Source organism: Myxine glutinosa, chromosome 7 (assembly GCF_964187855.1).
Source record: "Myxine glutinosa chromosome 7, kmMyxGlut1.1, whole genome shotgun sequence".
Lineage (NCBI taxonomy): Eukaryota > Metazoa > Chordata > Myxini > Myxiniformes > Myxinidae > Myxine > Myxine glutinosa.
The window spans coordinates 80,185,942-80,199,550 of NC_136267.1; the positions used below are offsets into that span (position 1 = coordinate 80,185,942).

At 46.7% G+C, this 13,609-nt stretch overlaps 1 protein-coding gene across 2 annotated transcripts in view; it reads left to right on the forward strand.

Moving 5' to 3' along the window:
- The window catches only part of LOC137430764 (activin receptor type-2B), a 221,800-nt gene that overhangs the window by 161,900 nt on the left and 46,291 nt on the right, over positions 1-13,609 (forward strand). For both annotated transcript variants that reach the window (XM_078781911.1, XM_078781912.1), the window contains exon 5: positions 4,172-4,315. In XM_078781911.1, the coding sequence (XP_078638037.1) occupies positions 4,172-4,315 (144 nt within the window). The remainder of the gene's footprint in view (positions 1-4,171; positions 4,316-13,609) is intronic.

Below are 13,609 nucleotides of genomic sequence, written 5' to 3' on the forward strand. Positions count from 1 at the left end.
AATCTGGTTTTCCCAAGAAAGATCATGGCAGATAGTGAGACCCAAAAGCTTGAGGGACAGAACTTATTGGAGAGGATTTTTGAGAAAGTAGATGGGAGGGTTTTCCAGTCGGTCTTTTCGGAGAGACATAGTAAGAGTGTGAGATTTGTCAGGATTGAAAGACATGTTGCACTTGTTTGACAAGTATGTGATTTTGTCCAGGTCTGCAGAGAGTGAGGAGGCTGCAGACTGCCGATCTGAGGGATGAGGAATGGAGCGGCAGATAGTGGAGTCATAAGCAAAGAGATAGAGAGGATTTTCCAGAGAGTCAGAGAGATCTTTGATGAAGACCAGAAATAGCACAGGGCCCAGAACACAACCTTGGGGAACTCCAGCCAGAACAGAAAGGGGAGATGAGAGAAATACATTCAGGGCCACACGTTGCCTACGACCAGAGAGGAAGTCCACAAGCCATGAGTGGAGATTGCCATGGATACCATAGGAGGAGATTTTGGTGAGCAGAGCTGGGTGCCAGACCCTAGCGAAGGCAAGTGATATGTCAAGGGAGACAGCTCTGATTTCCTGTTTGGCATTGAGGGCCTCCATCCATTGTTGAGACAGCAGAAGCAACATATCCAGAGTAGAGTGACCAGGTCTGAAACCAAATTGATGATCAGAGATCAAGCCATTGGAGAAGAGGAAAGATTTCATATCTGAAGCAATGATGGATTCCATGGCTTTGCTGATAATTGGGAGAAGGCTGATTGGTCTGTAGTTGCTAGGATCTGTTTTTGCACCTTTTTTGTGCAAAGCGGTGATGTTGGCTGATTTCCAAGCAGATGGCAGATGACCTTGAGCAAAAGAGAGGGTGAAGAGAACAGAAAGATGGAGTGAAAGAGCGGAAGAACATGATTTTAGGACCCGTGGGCTGATGCAGTCAGGACCAGTTGCAGAATCAGAGTCGAGGGTTGACAGAAACTTTTCCACCTTGTCAGGAGGAAAGGACACAGAGTCCAGGAGCAGCTGGGTACGACTGGGTACGGTGGGTACAGAGAGGGATGGGTTTGGGACACAAGATTTAGAGGCAAACACAGAGTTGAGGCATTCAGCCTTTTCATGTGTGGAGTCAGCCGTTAAGCCGTTTGATGTGAGGGAGGGGATGGAGGGGGAACAAACACCAGAAACAGATTTGACCAGACGCCACCAGGATTTGGAAGAGGGAGACAGATAAGAGAGTTCGGTCTTGAGAACGGTGAGATATTGTTTCCTGGCTCTCCTGAGGGTGGACACACACTTGTTTCGGGCTTTGTGAAAGGAAATGAGATTTCCTTCCGTTTGATTTGCTTTCCAGGAGACGAAAGCAAGTTGTTTCAGGGCAACAGCCTCACCACAAGATTCCGTGTACCATGGACGGGAGGAAGGGTATGACAACTGAAGACGAGATTGGATAAATCTGTGCATTGGAGAGAGAAATTTACTTTGAAAGAATTCCCAGGATGGGTTGATGTCGGAGGCGGTAGAGATGGGAGACCAGTCCAGATGATTGATGGCTGCTTGAAGACCGTGCCAGTTGGCCTGAGTGAAATTCCAGACTCGTCGACGCTGAGGAGGCTCTCTGAGAATGGTCAGAGAGATGTCCATTTTGACAAGCACATGATCAGATGAGCCGATTGGAGCAGAAGAAGAGCAGCAGACATTTTCAGGGAAGTTAGTCATAACCAAGTCCAGAAGAGAAGATGCTCCGTTGACTGAGATCCGGCTCGGGAAATTGACAGATTGTGTCAGTCCCAGTGAGTCGCAGAAGTCCTTTGCTGAAGAGCCATGGCTGGTGAGAGAGGTACCCACACCCAGTCAACTGGCATGGTGACAATTGAAATCACCACATATGAGGAAGAGAGAGTTGGGATGGGTAGATAGAAGTTGGTCCATATTATCAGACAGCGAGATGTAGATGGAGTCATCACTGTTTGGTGGACGGTACAACACACATATGAACAAAAGGTGGGAGCGAAGGGGAAGCCGTAGCCAAAGGTATTCCTGGGGGTGAGGTGGAGAGAGGGCAGTGGAGGGCGAGTGAGGAAGAGAGTTTTTTAATAAAGATAGCAACCCCACCTCCAGGACGAGGCTCAGGTCTATCATACCGGAGGAGGGAGTAACCTGGGAGAGATACCAAGGCATCAGAGACATCATGAAGGAGGAAAGTTTCTGTTAAGCAGATCACATCTGGTTTGTCAGAAGCAACCTGTATGGAGAGATCAGTCAGGTTTGAGCGAAGGCCCCGGATGTTTGAGGTCCATACCGTTAAAGAAGAGAGAGGGGGAGCATCGGGTACAGGACAGGGGAGGGGAGGAGTAGAGTAAGATGTGGAAGAGGAGGAAGAGGTAGGGAAAGCTGTTGAAGGTGTGTCAGAGATTTCAGAGATTTCAGAATAGCTTGGAGAAAGGGAAGAATGGGGCGGACAAAAGGTTTGATGGAGATTGGGTGAGGCACAGTGAGGTGTTATTTGAGGAGGGGGAAGAGCGAGGCAGAAGGTTGGGGGAGATGAAGGTGAAAGTTGGAAGGGGGAAGAAGCAGGGAGGATGCTTTGAGGAGGAGGGGTGAGAGGGGAGTCTAGGAGGGGAGGGGCGAGGGAGAGTCTCGGAGGGGAGGGGTGTGGGCGGAGTTTAGGAGGGAGGGGAGGGAAGGGGCAAGGGGGGAGATTTGAAAGGGATGGGTGATGGGGAGGATTTGGAGGGGAGGGGTGATGGGGAAGTTTTGGAGGGGAGGGGGGATGGGGAAGTTTTGGAGGGAAGTGGGGATGGGGAAGATTTGGAGGGGAGGGGTGAGATGGGATTTTGAAAAGTAGAAGTTACAAGAAAAGTAGAAGTTACAAAAGAGTTACAAGAAAGGGAAGGATGAGGAGGATGAAAGGTTTGATGGTGATGGGATGAGGCACAATGAGGGGTTGTTTGAGGGGGGCAGAGGAAAGTTGAAGGTTGGGGAAGGTGGAGGTATGAGATAGAAGGGAGACGAAGTGGGGAGGAGGCAGCTTTGAGGAGGAGGTGGGAGGGGGGGAGAATTTTGGAGATTTGAAGGGGAGGGGTTGTGGGAGAGTTTTGAATGGGAGGGGCAAGGGGGAGTTTAGGAGGGGAGGGGCAAGGGGGGAGTTTAGGAGGGGAGGGGCAAGGGGGGTGTTTAGGAGGGGAGGGGCAAGGGGGTGTTTAGGAGGGGAGGGGCAGGGGGGGAGTTTAGGAGGGAAGGGGCAAGGGGGGAGATTAGAAAGTGGATGATTAATGAACACCGAACATTTATAACAATTTGGGTTTATTGTGATTTTCAAGTTAGCGATCCGTTTAAGAACGATGGAGGAGGGGTGGAATGAATGTGAATTTAGAGCATGTAGTGATTTAGAATTATAAGAGATTGAATTTTTTTTTTGAAGTGGAATGAGTTGGAGAGGAAATTGAAAAGAGCCTTTTAAATAGGAAGAAAAATAGCGTGTTGTAATATACCACTGAATAAAACACTGCAGTGGAAAGTTTAAACATATTTAAACAGAACTGTGAAGAACAATCTTATGTTCACAAAAATACCAACGGGGAGAGGGAGCCTAGAGGGACAACCACGAGTCACGTGAACAGGGGAAAAGGTGGAAGGCAAGGAGATAATGGGGGCGGGGCGAGACAGCGCACGTGGACAGAAGCACACGATGGGCCAACTTCACGCGTGGAGAGTGGGAAATAAATGTTGTTTTTTTGTTTGTTTGTTTGGGTTTTTTTGGTATTTTTTCTGGGTGGGGCAGGGGGGGGGGGGGGTTAAAACGTTAGACAAAGAGTAGATGTTTGGAGAAGTTTGGGGGAGAAGGGAAAAATCTAAGAACCTAGCAAAAACAGCGAAGGAAGGAACAAACTTCGACGGGGGACCGGGGAAGCCTGAGGCAAGGCCGCACACGCGCGGCAAACAGAAACGATTAATTTATGAAAGATTAACACCGAGAAACTTCCTAGGGACACACTATAGTTTCACACACCGAAAGATAAATACAGTTTCGACAAAATACAATTGTGAACAATGACTTAACTTTGAAAATGTGGAGAATGTGTACAGCTTCGAAAATCTGTCCAATACCACTATTCAAAAGGTTTTTCAAAAGGTTTTTCCCCCCCACGCCCTTTTTTCTCCTTCCCTCATACATATTATACTTTTGTTCCAGGAACCTCGTGCAGTTTCTCCATCACCAGCCCTCAGCCTGAGGCCTCTCCAACTGTTTGAGCTCAAGGCACATGGACGGTTTGGCTGTATCTGGAAGGCAGAATTGATGGGCCGCCTTGTGGCTGTCAAGATCTTTCAAAATATGGTGTGTTCACTGTTAAACTATTATTACCTCTGCCACCAAAGGTGGACGGAGGTTATGTTTTCACCCCTGTCTGTCTGTAAGTCTGCATTGTCTGTCTTTCTGTGATCAGGGTATTTCAAAAGGTTACGAAAATTGGTGGACAGGTTGGGTGTGTGACAAGTAAGAACTGATTAAATTTTGGTGAAGATCCGGATTCGGTTGTGAGAATTTTTCATGTCATTCTTCACCATTGAGTGATAGGGCTAAAACAATACATAGAACGATATCTAAAAAAGTGATGGATGGATTTATTTGGATGAAACTGAACTTGGGGGAACTGCTGTCACTGCGGTCACTTACCGGGATACTCTGGGTACCACTGACGTCATAACAATGGCGCCGCTTTTCTCACCATACTCAGCGGGGAATTTCCTCAAGCGGAATTTCCTCCTCCCCATGGATGCCAACCGATGGGGATTGTCCGTGCTCTATCCTTTTCAAGCAAGGAAGCAGCACGTACCATTTCTAAAGTTTTTGGTATGACTCAAACCGGTCGAACTGGATGGGTGTGTTTTTTTAGGAGACCCCATCTCCTCACTGGATGGCCGTTGGCTCCCCACAGGAGCTCATCCGCCCTTTCTTAGTTGTTCTTTTTGGTCCTGACAGGGTGTCACACTCACCCTCAAAGCTAGTGAGGGGTTTCGGTTTTGTCGCCGACAACCCAACTATGCGGCAGGTAACACTGGGTTGCATGTTACCAGTGGTAGTCCCAATGAAGACTGACCTGACCAGATTACAAAAAGACTTATCTTCTTTACTCTTATTATTGCCAACTGTATTCAACGGTCAGTGGATGTTTTGTAACCAAAGGAACTGATATACAGCTGCATGCATTGTCATTTTACATCACGTCAGATTGCCTAGGGATGTGGGGACTGGTAGTTGGAAACATTTAGAGTCATAAACAGTGCTGATAAGGTAGTTTATTGCTTTTAAAATCCATTCATCAAGAATTGTACCAAACAGCACCGCACTGGCACCATTCCAAGCTCATGGCCAGATTTATGTTATTTTGCCAAAAATATCTAAGTTTTCTCCACTGCGCTCTTCTCAATCTGAATAAAGTCCTCCTCCAAGCTGGTTGCAGTGAAAGCTTAGTGCACTCACTCGAGTTGGCTTTTGAGTGAGTTTGCAACATGAGGGATTTGTTTTCCTGACACTTTCTCAGTAATGCAAGCCCATGCTTGTAAAGCATAATCCGAGGTTTAGGTTGCAAGTGTAGGAAAGTTGCAATAAACTCCAGGATTACCTTGTAATTACTCTTAGTGGCTGTGCATATATTATATACACACGTAAAGGGTTTAGCCTGTTCGGTGTACTGCGTGCGAACATTGTGGGCGAGAGAATCTAATGGGAATTTTAAATACGTCACAATTTTGAGACAAAGACATGTTTTACATCTTTTTTTCGTAAAGAAACACATGGGAGAGCTGGCTTAAGATCCTATTTTCTTCAGTCGCCCCTTCACAATGCAGCATTCGGCCTGCAGACCACTATAACGGTTTGTCATAGGACGACATTCCTTTTGAGAGACCAAGCTAAATATTGTGGAAGGAAATTCACTGTCCCTGAGATATTGTGCTACGTCATGCTCAAGGAGCTGCTTTGACATCATTTCTTTCTCAAAATATGTGTGCAGAATACAAAATAGATTTCTCTTCCTATATAGGGCATAGGTGTTCAAGACTTTTATACTGGCACAGAATTTGAGGTTCTCTGATCGACCGATGATCAACCGACAATTAGGTGTAGTACACACCTGAGTTTATTGAAATGATAAACATAGAGCAGCTCACTGACACGGCACTGTACACAGCAAAGCAAATGGTGACTGGTGCTTCTCTCCACTCTTTCCCCCCCATATCTCTGCTCTGGCACTAATATACCGAGCTCACAAACATTGCAAACACCCAAAATCGATAAACTACTCATATTCAAGATGATTCTGTAAACAGACGGAGCCAGAAACGACACGATACCGTGACTTTGTTCCATATCCGGAAGTAGCCAGAAATTTCCCAAACATTCACGATCTATCCACAAGTTGTAAAATATAACTGCAATATGAACACTTATTATTTCATGCCTCCGCCAACAAGGTAGCCGGAGGCATTATATTTTTGTGTTGCCATCCGGCTGTCCGTCCGTCTGTGCATCCGTCAGTCCGTGATAGGTTTTCGTCAGCGCGATAACTTAAGAACGGCTGAAGGGATCTACGTCAAACTTGATACAAGTATGTATAATGATGCAAAGATGAACTGACTTTATTTTAGAGTCAAAAGTTTGAAGGTCAGAGGTCAGGTGAGGTAAAAATTATGTTACCATGCTAACTTGTGAACCAGTGATGGGATTTTGACCAAACTTGGTAGAAGTACATATTACGAAACTCGTTTTGGCTTCTTTTTTTTTCTTTTTTTGTCTACAAGATCGAAGCTCGTGTAAGAGCTAACAATAATCACACAAACAGTCAAACCGACACATAAAACAAATAATAAGGGGAGCGGTAGACAAGATGGGGAGAGAGGGGGAAGGGCACAAACACAACATTTGAGAGCAGGGACATCGAGAGATCTATGGGAGGGAGAGGGCTTGGGGGGGGGGGGAGGAGGCATGGGAAGGGTGTGGGGGAGGTGGGAGAGGTATAAAACATATGGACACCACAAGGACTTCCAGGAAAGAAGTTGGAATTTCAAAAAATTGGATCTGGGGTGAATTAGCGGGGGTAGAAAAGATCAAGGTTTTGGATGGGGGAGGATAAGAGATGGTGGTGAACAGCTATTTTAAAGACCTGGAGGGAGGAAGGGGATTGAAGGGAGTGGGGGAGTTTGTTCCAGAGGTGGGAGAAAAGAGGAATGAAAGAGTGAAGGTGAGCAGAGAGCCTAGATTTTGAAAAAGAAATTTTGAAGAAAAAGCACAGGGCCCAGAAAACTGCCTTGGGGAACTCCAGGCTGAACAGGAAGGGGAGATGAGAGAAATGCATTCAGGGCCACACATTGACTTCGACCAGAGAGGAAGTCCGCAAGCCATGCGTGGAGATATCCATGGATACCAGAGGAGGAGAGTTTGGTGAGCAGAGCTGGGTGCCAGACCGTGTCGAAGGCACGTGATATGTCAAGGGAGACAGCTCTGATTTCCTGTTTGGCATTGAGGACCTCCATCCATTGTTGAGACAGCAGAAGCAACATGTCCAGAGTAGAATGGCCTGGTTTGAATCCAAATTGATGATCGGACATCAAGCCATTGGAGAAGGAAGAAGCAATGATGGATTCCATGACTTTGCTGATAATTGGGAGCAGGCTGATTGGTCTGTAGTTGCAAGGATCTGTTTTTGTACCTTTTTTGTGTAAAGCGGTAATGTTTGCTGATTTCCAAGATGCTGGCAGGTGACCTTGAGCAAAATAGAGGGTGAAAAGAACAGAGAGAGGGTGAGATAGAGCGGCAGAGCAGGATTTTAGTACCCGTGGGCTGATGCCGTCTGGTCCAGTTGCAGAATCAGAGTCAAGGTTTGACAAAAACTTCTCCACCTTGTCAGGAGAGAAGGACACAGAGTCCAGGAGCAGTTGGGTTCGACTGAGTAAGGTGGGTACAGAGAGAGATGGGTTTGGGACACATTATTTTGAGGCGAACACAGAGTTGAGGCATTCGGCTTTGTCACGTGCAGTGTCACCTGTGTAGCTATTTGAGGTAAGGGAGGGGATGGAGGGGGAACAAACACCAGAAACGGATTTGACCAGATGCCACCAGGATTTGGAGGAAGGAGACAGGTTTGAGAGTTCATTATTGAGTGTGGAGAGATAGCTCTTCCTGGCACTCCTGAGGGTAGACACACACTTGTTCCGAGCTTGGTGGAAGCAACTGTGATTGCCTTCAGTTGGATTAGCCTTCCAGGAGGCAATGGCAAGTTGTTTCAGGGCAACTGCCTCACCACAAGATTCAGTGTACCATGGACGGGAGGAAGGGTAAGACAACTGAAGACGAGATGGGATAAATCTGTGCATGAGAGAGAGCAGTTTGCTTTGGAAGAATTCCCAGGAAGAATTGATGTCAGAGGCAGTAGAGATGGGAGACCAGTCCAGATGATTGATGGCTGCTTGCAGACCGTGCCAGTCGGCCCGAGTGAAATGCCAGACTCGTCGGCGCTGAGGAGGCTCTCTGAGAATGGCCGGAGAGATGTCCACTTTAACAAGCACATGATCAGAAGAACCGATTGGAGCAGAAGAAGAGCAGCAGACATTTGCAGGGAAGTTTGTCATAACCAAGTCGAGAAGACGAGATACTCCATTGACTGAGATCCGGGTCGGGAAATTGACAGATTGTGTCAGTCCCAATGAGTCGCAGAAGTCCTTTGCTGAGATGCCATGGCTGGTGAGAGAGAAACCCACACCCAGCCAGCTGGCATGATGACAGTTGAAGTCGCCACATATGAGGAAGAGAGAGTTGGGATGCATAGATAGAAGTTGGTCTATGTTGTCAGATAGCGAAATGTAAATGGAGTCATCACTGTTTGGAGGACGGTACAGAACACGTATCAACAAAAGGTGGGAGCGGAGAGGAAGCCGTAGCCAGAGGTACTCCTGGGGCTGGGGTGGAGAGAGGGCAGTGCAAGGAGGGTGAGGAAGAGAGTTTTTGATAAAGACAGCAACCCCACCACCAGGACGTGGCTCAGGTCTATCATACTGGAGGAGGGAGTGACCAGGAAGAGATATTAAGGAATCAGAGACATCTTGAAGGAGGAAAGTTTCTGTTAAGCAGATCAAGTTTGGATTGTCAGAAGCAACCTGAATGGAGACATCACTCAGGTTTGAGTGAAGGCCCCGGATGTTTGAGGTCCATACCGTTAATGAAGAGAGAGGGGGAGCATTGGGTGCAGGACAGGGGAGAGGAGGGGTAGGGTCAGATGAAAGATGAGAGGGGGAGGTAGCGAGAGCAGTTGATAGTGTTTCAGAGATTACAGAAGAGTTACAAGAAAGGGAAGGATGAGGAGGACGAAAGTTTTGATGGTGATGGGATGAGGCACAGTGAGGGGTTGTTTGAGGGGGGCAGAGGAAAGTAGAAGGTTGGGGGAGGTGGCGGTATGAGATAGAAGGGAGACAAAGTGGAGAGGAGGCAGCGTTGAGGAGGAGGGGGGAGAGGGAAGAATTGGAGAGGGATGTTAGGGGGGTAGATTTGAAGGGGAGGGGTTGGGGGGGGGAGTTTTGAAGGGGAGGGGGGAGTTTAGGAGGGGAGGGGCAAGGGGGGAGAATTGAAAGTGAGGGGGGAGGAGGGAGTTTAGGAGGAGAGGTGTGAGGGGGGATTTTAGAAAGTGGATGCTTAATAAAAGACGAACATTTATAACAAATTGGGTTCATTGTGATTTTCAAGTTGGAGATCCGTATAAGAACGATAGAGGAGGGGTGGAATGAAGGTGAGTTTAGAGCATGCAGTGAGGAAGAATAGTAAGAGATTTAAAAAATTTTTGAAGTGGAATGAGTTGAAGAGGAAATTGAAAAAAGCCTTTTAAATAGGAAGAAAAACAGCATGTTGTAATATACCACTGAATAAAACACTGCAGGGGAAAGTTTAAACATATTTCAATAATAATTAAACAGAACCGTGAAAAACAATCTTATATTCACAAAATACCGACGGGGAGAGGGCCTAGAGGGACAAGCACGAGTCACGTGAACATTGCAAAATGTGGAAGGCAAGGAGATAATGGGGGCGGGGCGAGACAGAAGCACAGATGAGACAATAGCACACATGGAGAAAAAGGACAGAAATGTTTTTTTTGTTGCTGTTTTTTTTTAGGGAGGGGGGGGTTATTTAAAACGTTAGACAAAGAGTAGATGTTCGGGGGAGAAGGGAAAAGGCTATGAACCAAGCAATACAGCGAAGTAAGGAACTTAAGTTAACAAACACCGACGGGGGAAGCCTCAGGTCACAAGGCCGCGCACGTGGAGCAAACAGAAAGCGATTAATTAATTACGAGTTACAGGAAATTCAAACCAAAACTAATTAGAAACAAACAATAACGCATAGACGATAAAATAACAAGTGGAAATTTGACAAACACACAAATGGAAAAATAACTTAACTTTTGATGCCCGGAGAGAACAAAAGTCGCCACCTCGATCGAGAAAACCGGAAGCGGGACCTCACGGGACCTTTGTAGTTTGTTTGATCATTACTGCCGCACAGCATACATGGATCGTATTATGACATCTGCCTTGGGCATCTGGCATGCTAACAGGGAACAAATCTTGGTTTGAGCTCAATCAGCACAGAAAGGTTACAAAAAAATTGAACCAAAAAAATATAACCTCCATGTTAAAGTTGAGACTGAGAGCCAAATATACTTTCAAGTACAGATTGTCTGCCCAGCAGGTCCATTAATTTACCTCTTTCAACATGTGTTATGGTTCCCACACATATGTCACAGAAAGATATGCTCATTATACTCGCTGCATTTATGCTTCACTTCCACGTTTGATCTCCTAATTGCATTACAACTCAATTTGAGCAAGTGCATCAAATTGCCCTTTGTTGGCATTGTGTTTTAAGTCACAGTGTTATGAATGCAATAGGATTCACTCTTCAATGAACCTTTAAATTGAAAGTCAGCCAGGAAATGAGTTGACTGTTGAGCAATGCTTTTATCAGAAATAAATAATTAAATTAAATTAAACAAGCTGGAACGTCCCCTGCTGACTGTGAACGAGAAGTTCAGAATAGGAATGAAAAGGAAGCTGCTTTGCACCACAAATGATTATACCGTACTCTGATAAGTAGTCCTGAAGCTATAAAAAATCAAATTTTAAGACAACTTTGTGATCAAAACATAGACCTGCGGAGCTTTGTCCACGCGACAAATTTGTTGAGTTGGCTACACCTTATTTTTCCTTAATTTATTATCTTGACAAGTTTATATACGAGTTCGGAGCACAGTTAACACTTGACACATTATCAGGACTTTGTAGTGCTGAATAAGTCCTAAAGAGTGCAACTTGTAGTCGTTCATTTGGGATATCTTTGGGGGGGGGGGGGTGTGCGTGCAAGTTGTTTTTGCCTTCTATCTGTAAAGTATCTCGACAAACTGCGATCAATTGTCGTACGCGTTTATTCACTCTGCCAATCAAGGCCCGATTCACAGCAGCGCCATCCGAGCTCTGGCGTAGGGATACAACCCGGTCCCGGTGTAGGGATACAACGGTGAACATTTGCACTGCATACATGACATCCTCCCCTTTAAGTCCAAAATTACCAAGAGCAATATACGTGCTAGATTTCCAGAATTGACATTTCAAAAGCAACATTTCCAAAACATGTGAAAATATGTGTGCAAACGGTTATGAGAATAATGAAAATACGTGAAAATAGAACATGTGTCAACGTGAAAAAAAACATCTTCAAAGATTCAACCGGTCGGGTGCTTTTCTCTCACGCATTGAGCGTCGCGGTGTACCAGTGGATACAGAGTCCGAGGTGTTTCCTTTGGGTCGCGGTGTACCAGCGGATACAGAGTCCGAGGTGATTCCTTTGGTCTCCACGAAGGGTGTAGCGTTTGCAGAGGTTTTCGGGGCATCCGAGCTGGCTGGAGCGGCCACGACGATCTCCGGCAGTGGCGGGTCGAACTGTTGTCCTGACTGTGACGATGCTACAGGCTCCATCGACTCACAGTGACGGTAGGTTATGTGGTCCTGATGTCGACGAATTTTGCGGCCGTCCTGCAGGCGAATCACACTGGACAGTGGACCTGGCTTCTCGATGATGTCTCCCGGTAGCCACGTCGCACCTGCACCAAAATTTCGGGCAAACACTGGATCTCCAATGTTGATACATCGACTGTTGGACGTCTTATCGTGCACCAACTTTTGATTAAGCTGGCTCTGATAAACATTTGATGATATGTCTGGTTTGAGATTGTCAAGTGTCGATCTCAAGTGTCGTTTCATCAATAACTCAGACGGAGCTGCACCGGTTGTTGATTGTGGCGTGATGCGGTATTTGAACAGGAGACGAGACAGCTTTGTTTCCAGGGTTCCCTCCTGAAGTTTCTGCAATCCGGATTTGATGATTCCCACGGATCGTTCGGCCAAGCCATTTGAAGCCTGGTGATGTGGGCTGACAAACTTATGTTTGATGCCGTTCCGACGTGTGAACTTGGCAAACTCGGTACTGGAAAAACACGAACCGTTATCACTCACGATCATCCTGGGCAGACCATGAGTGGCGAAACAGCGTCTGAGTCTTTCGATGACAATGGCTGACGTAGTACCACGCGTCACATAGGCATCAATCCATTTTGTGTGCGCGTCCGTAATTATTAGAATCATGCTGCCGTTAATAGGCCCGGCATAATCGAGATGTAGGCGATGCCACGGTTCGCTGGGCCATTCCCAGGGATGCAGTGGCGCTTTCGCAGGTGTATTCCGGGTGCTCTGGCAGGGGTAACAATGTCGAACATGATGTTCGATATCAGCATCAAGATTCGGCCACCACACATAGTTTCTGGCGAGTGACTTCATCTTCACAATCCCGGGGTGACAGTCATGGATTTCATCCATGACCCTGGAACGCAGATTTTTCGGGATCACGACACGACATCCCCAGAGTAGGCAACCATTTTCCACGCTGAGTTCGTTTTTACGTGCTTTAAAAGCCGCAAAATCTGGGTCACCCTCAGGTAGCAAATGCCATCCAAGCTGTACAGCCTGGACAGTTCTGGACAGAACGGGGTCTCGTCGAGTATGAGTGCGGATCTGGCCAGAATCGACAGCACAATCTTCCAGATGATCCATCAGTGCGATAATGGATCCTGGTGTAGGCGAATCATCAACGGATTCTGGAAGGGGTAACCGACTCATGGCATCTGCATTTGTGATAGACGAACCGGGCTTATAACATATGGTGTAGTCATAAGCAGCGAGAAACAGGGACCAGCGGATGATCCTGGGCGGTAGTGTGTCAGATGTCGCCTTAGTTGGACCAAACAGACTGATCAGCGGCTTGTGATCAGTGCGAATCGTGAAATGATGTCCAAGAAGGTACTGGCGAAATTTGCCAACGCCGAAAACGATTCCCAATCCTTCCTTGTCAAGTTGGGAATAGTTTTTCTCTGCCGGGGTCAACGTTCTGGATGCAAATGCAACCGGTCTTTCTGTACCATCAGGCATCACGTGCGATAATACACTCCCCACTCCATACCGACAGGCATCGCATGTCAGCACAAGATCCTTCTCTGGATCAAAATGAACGAGAACATTGGACGATTTGAGC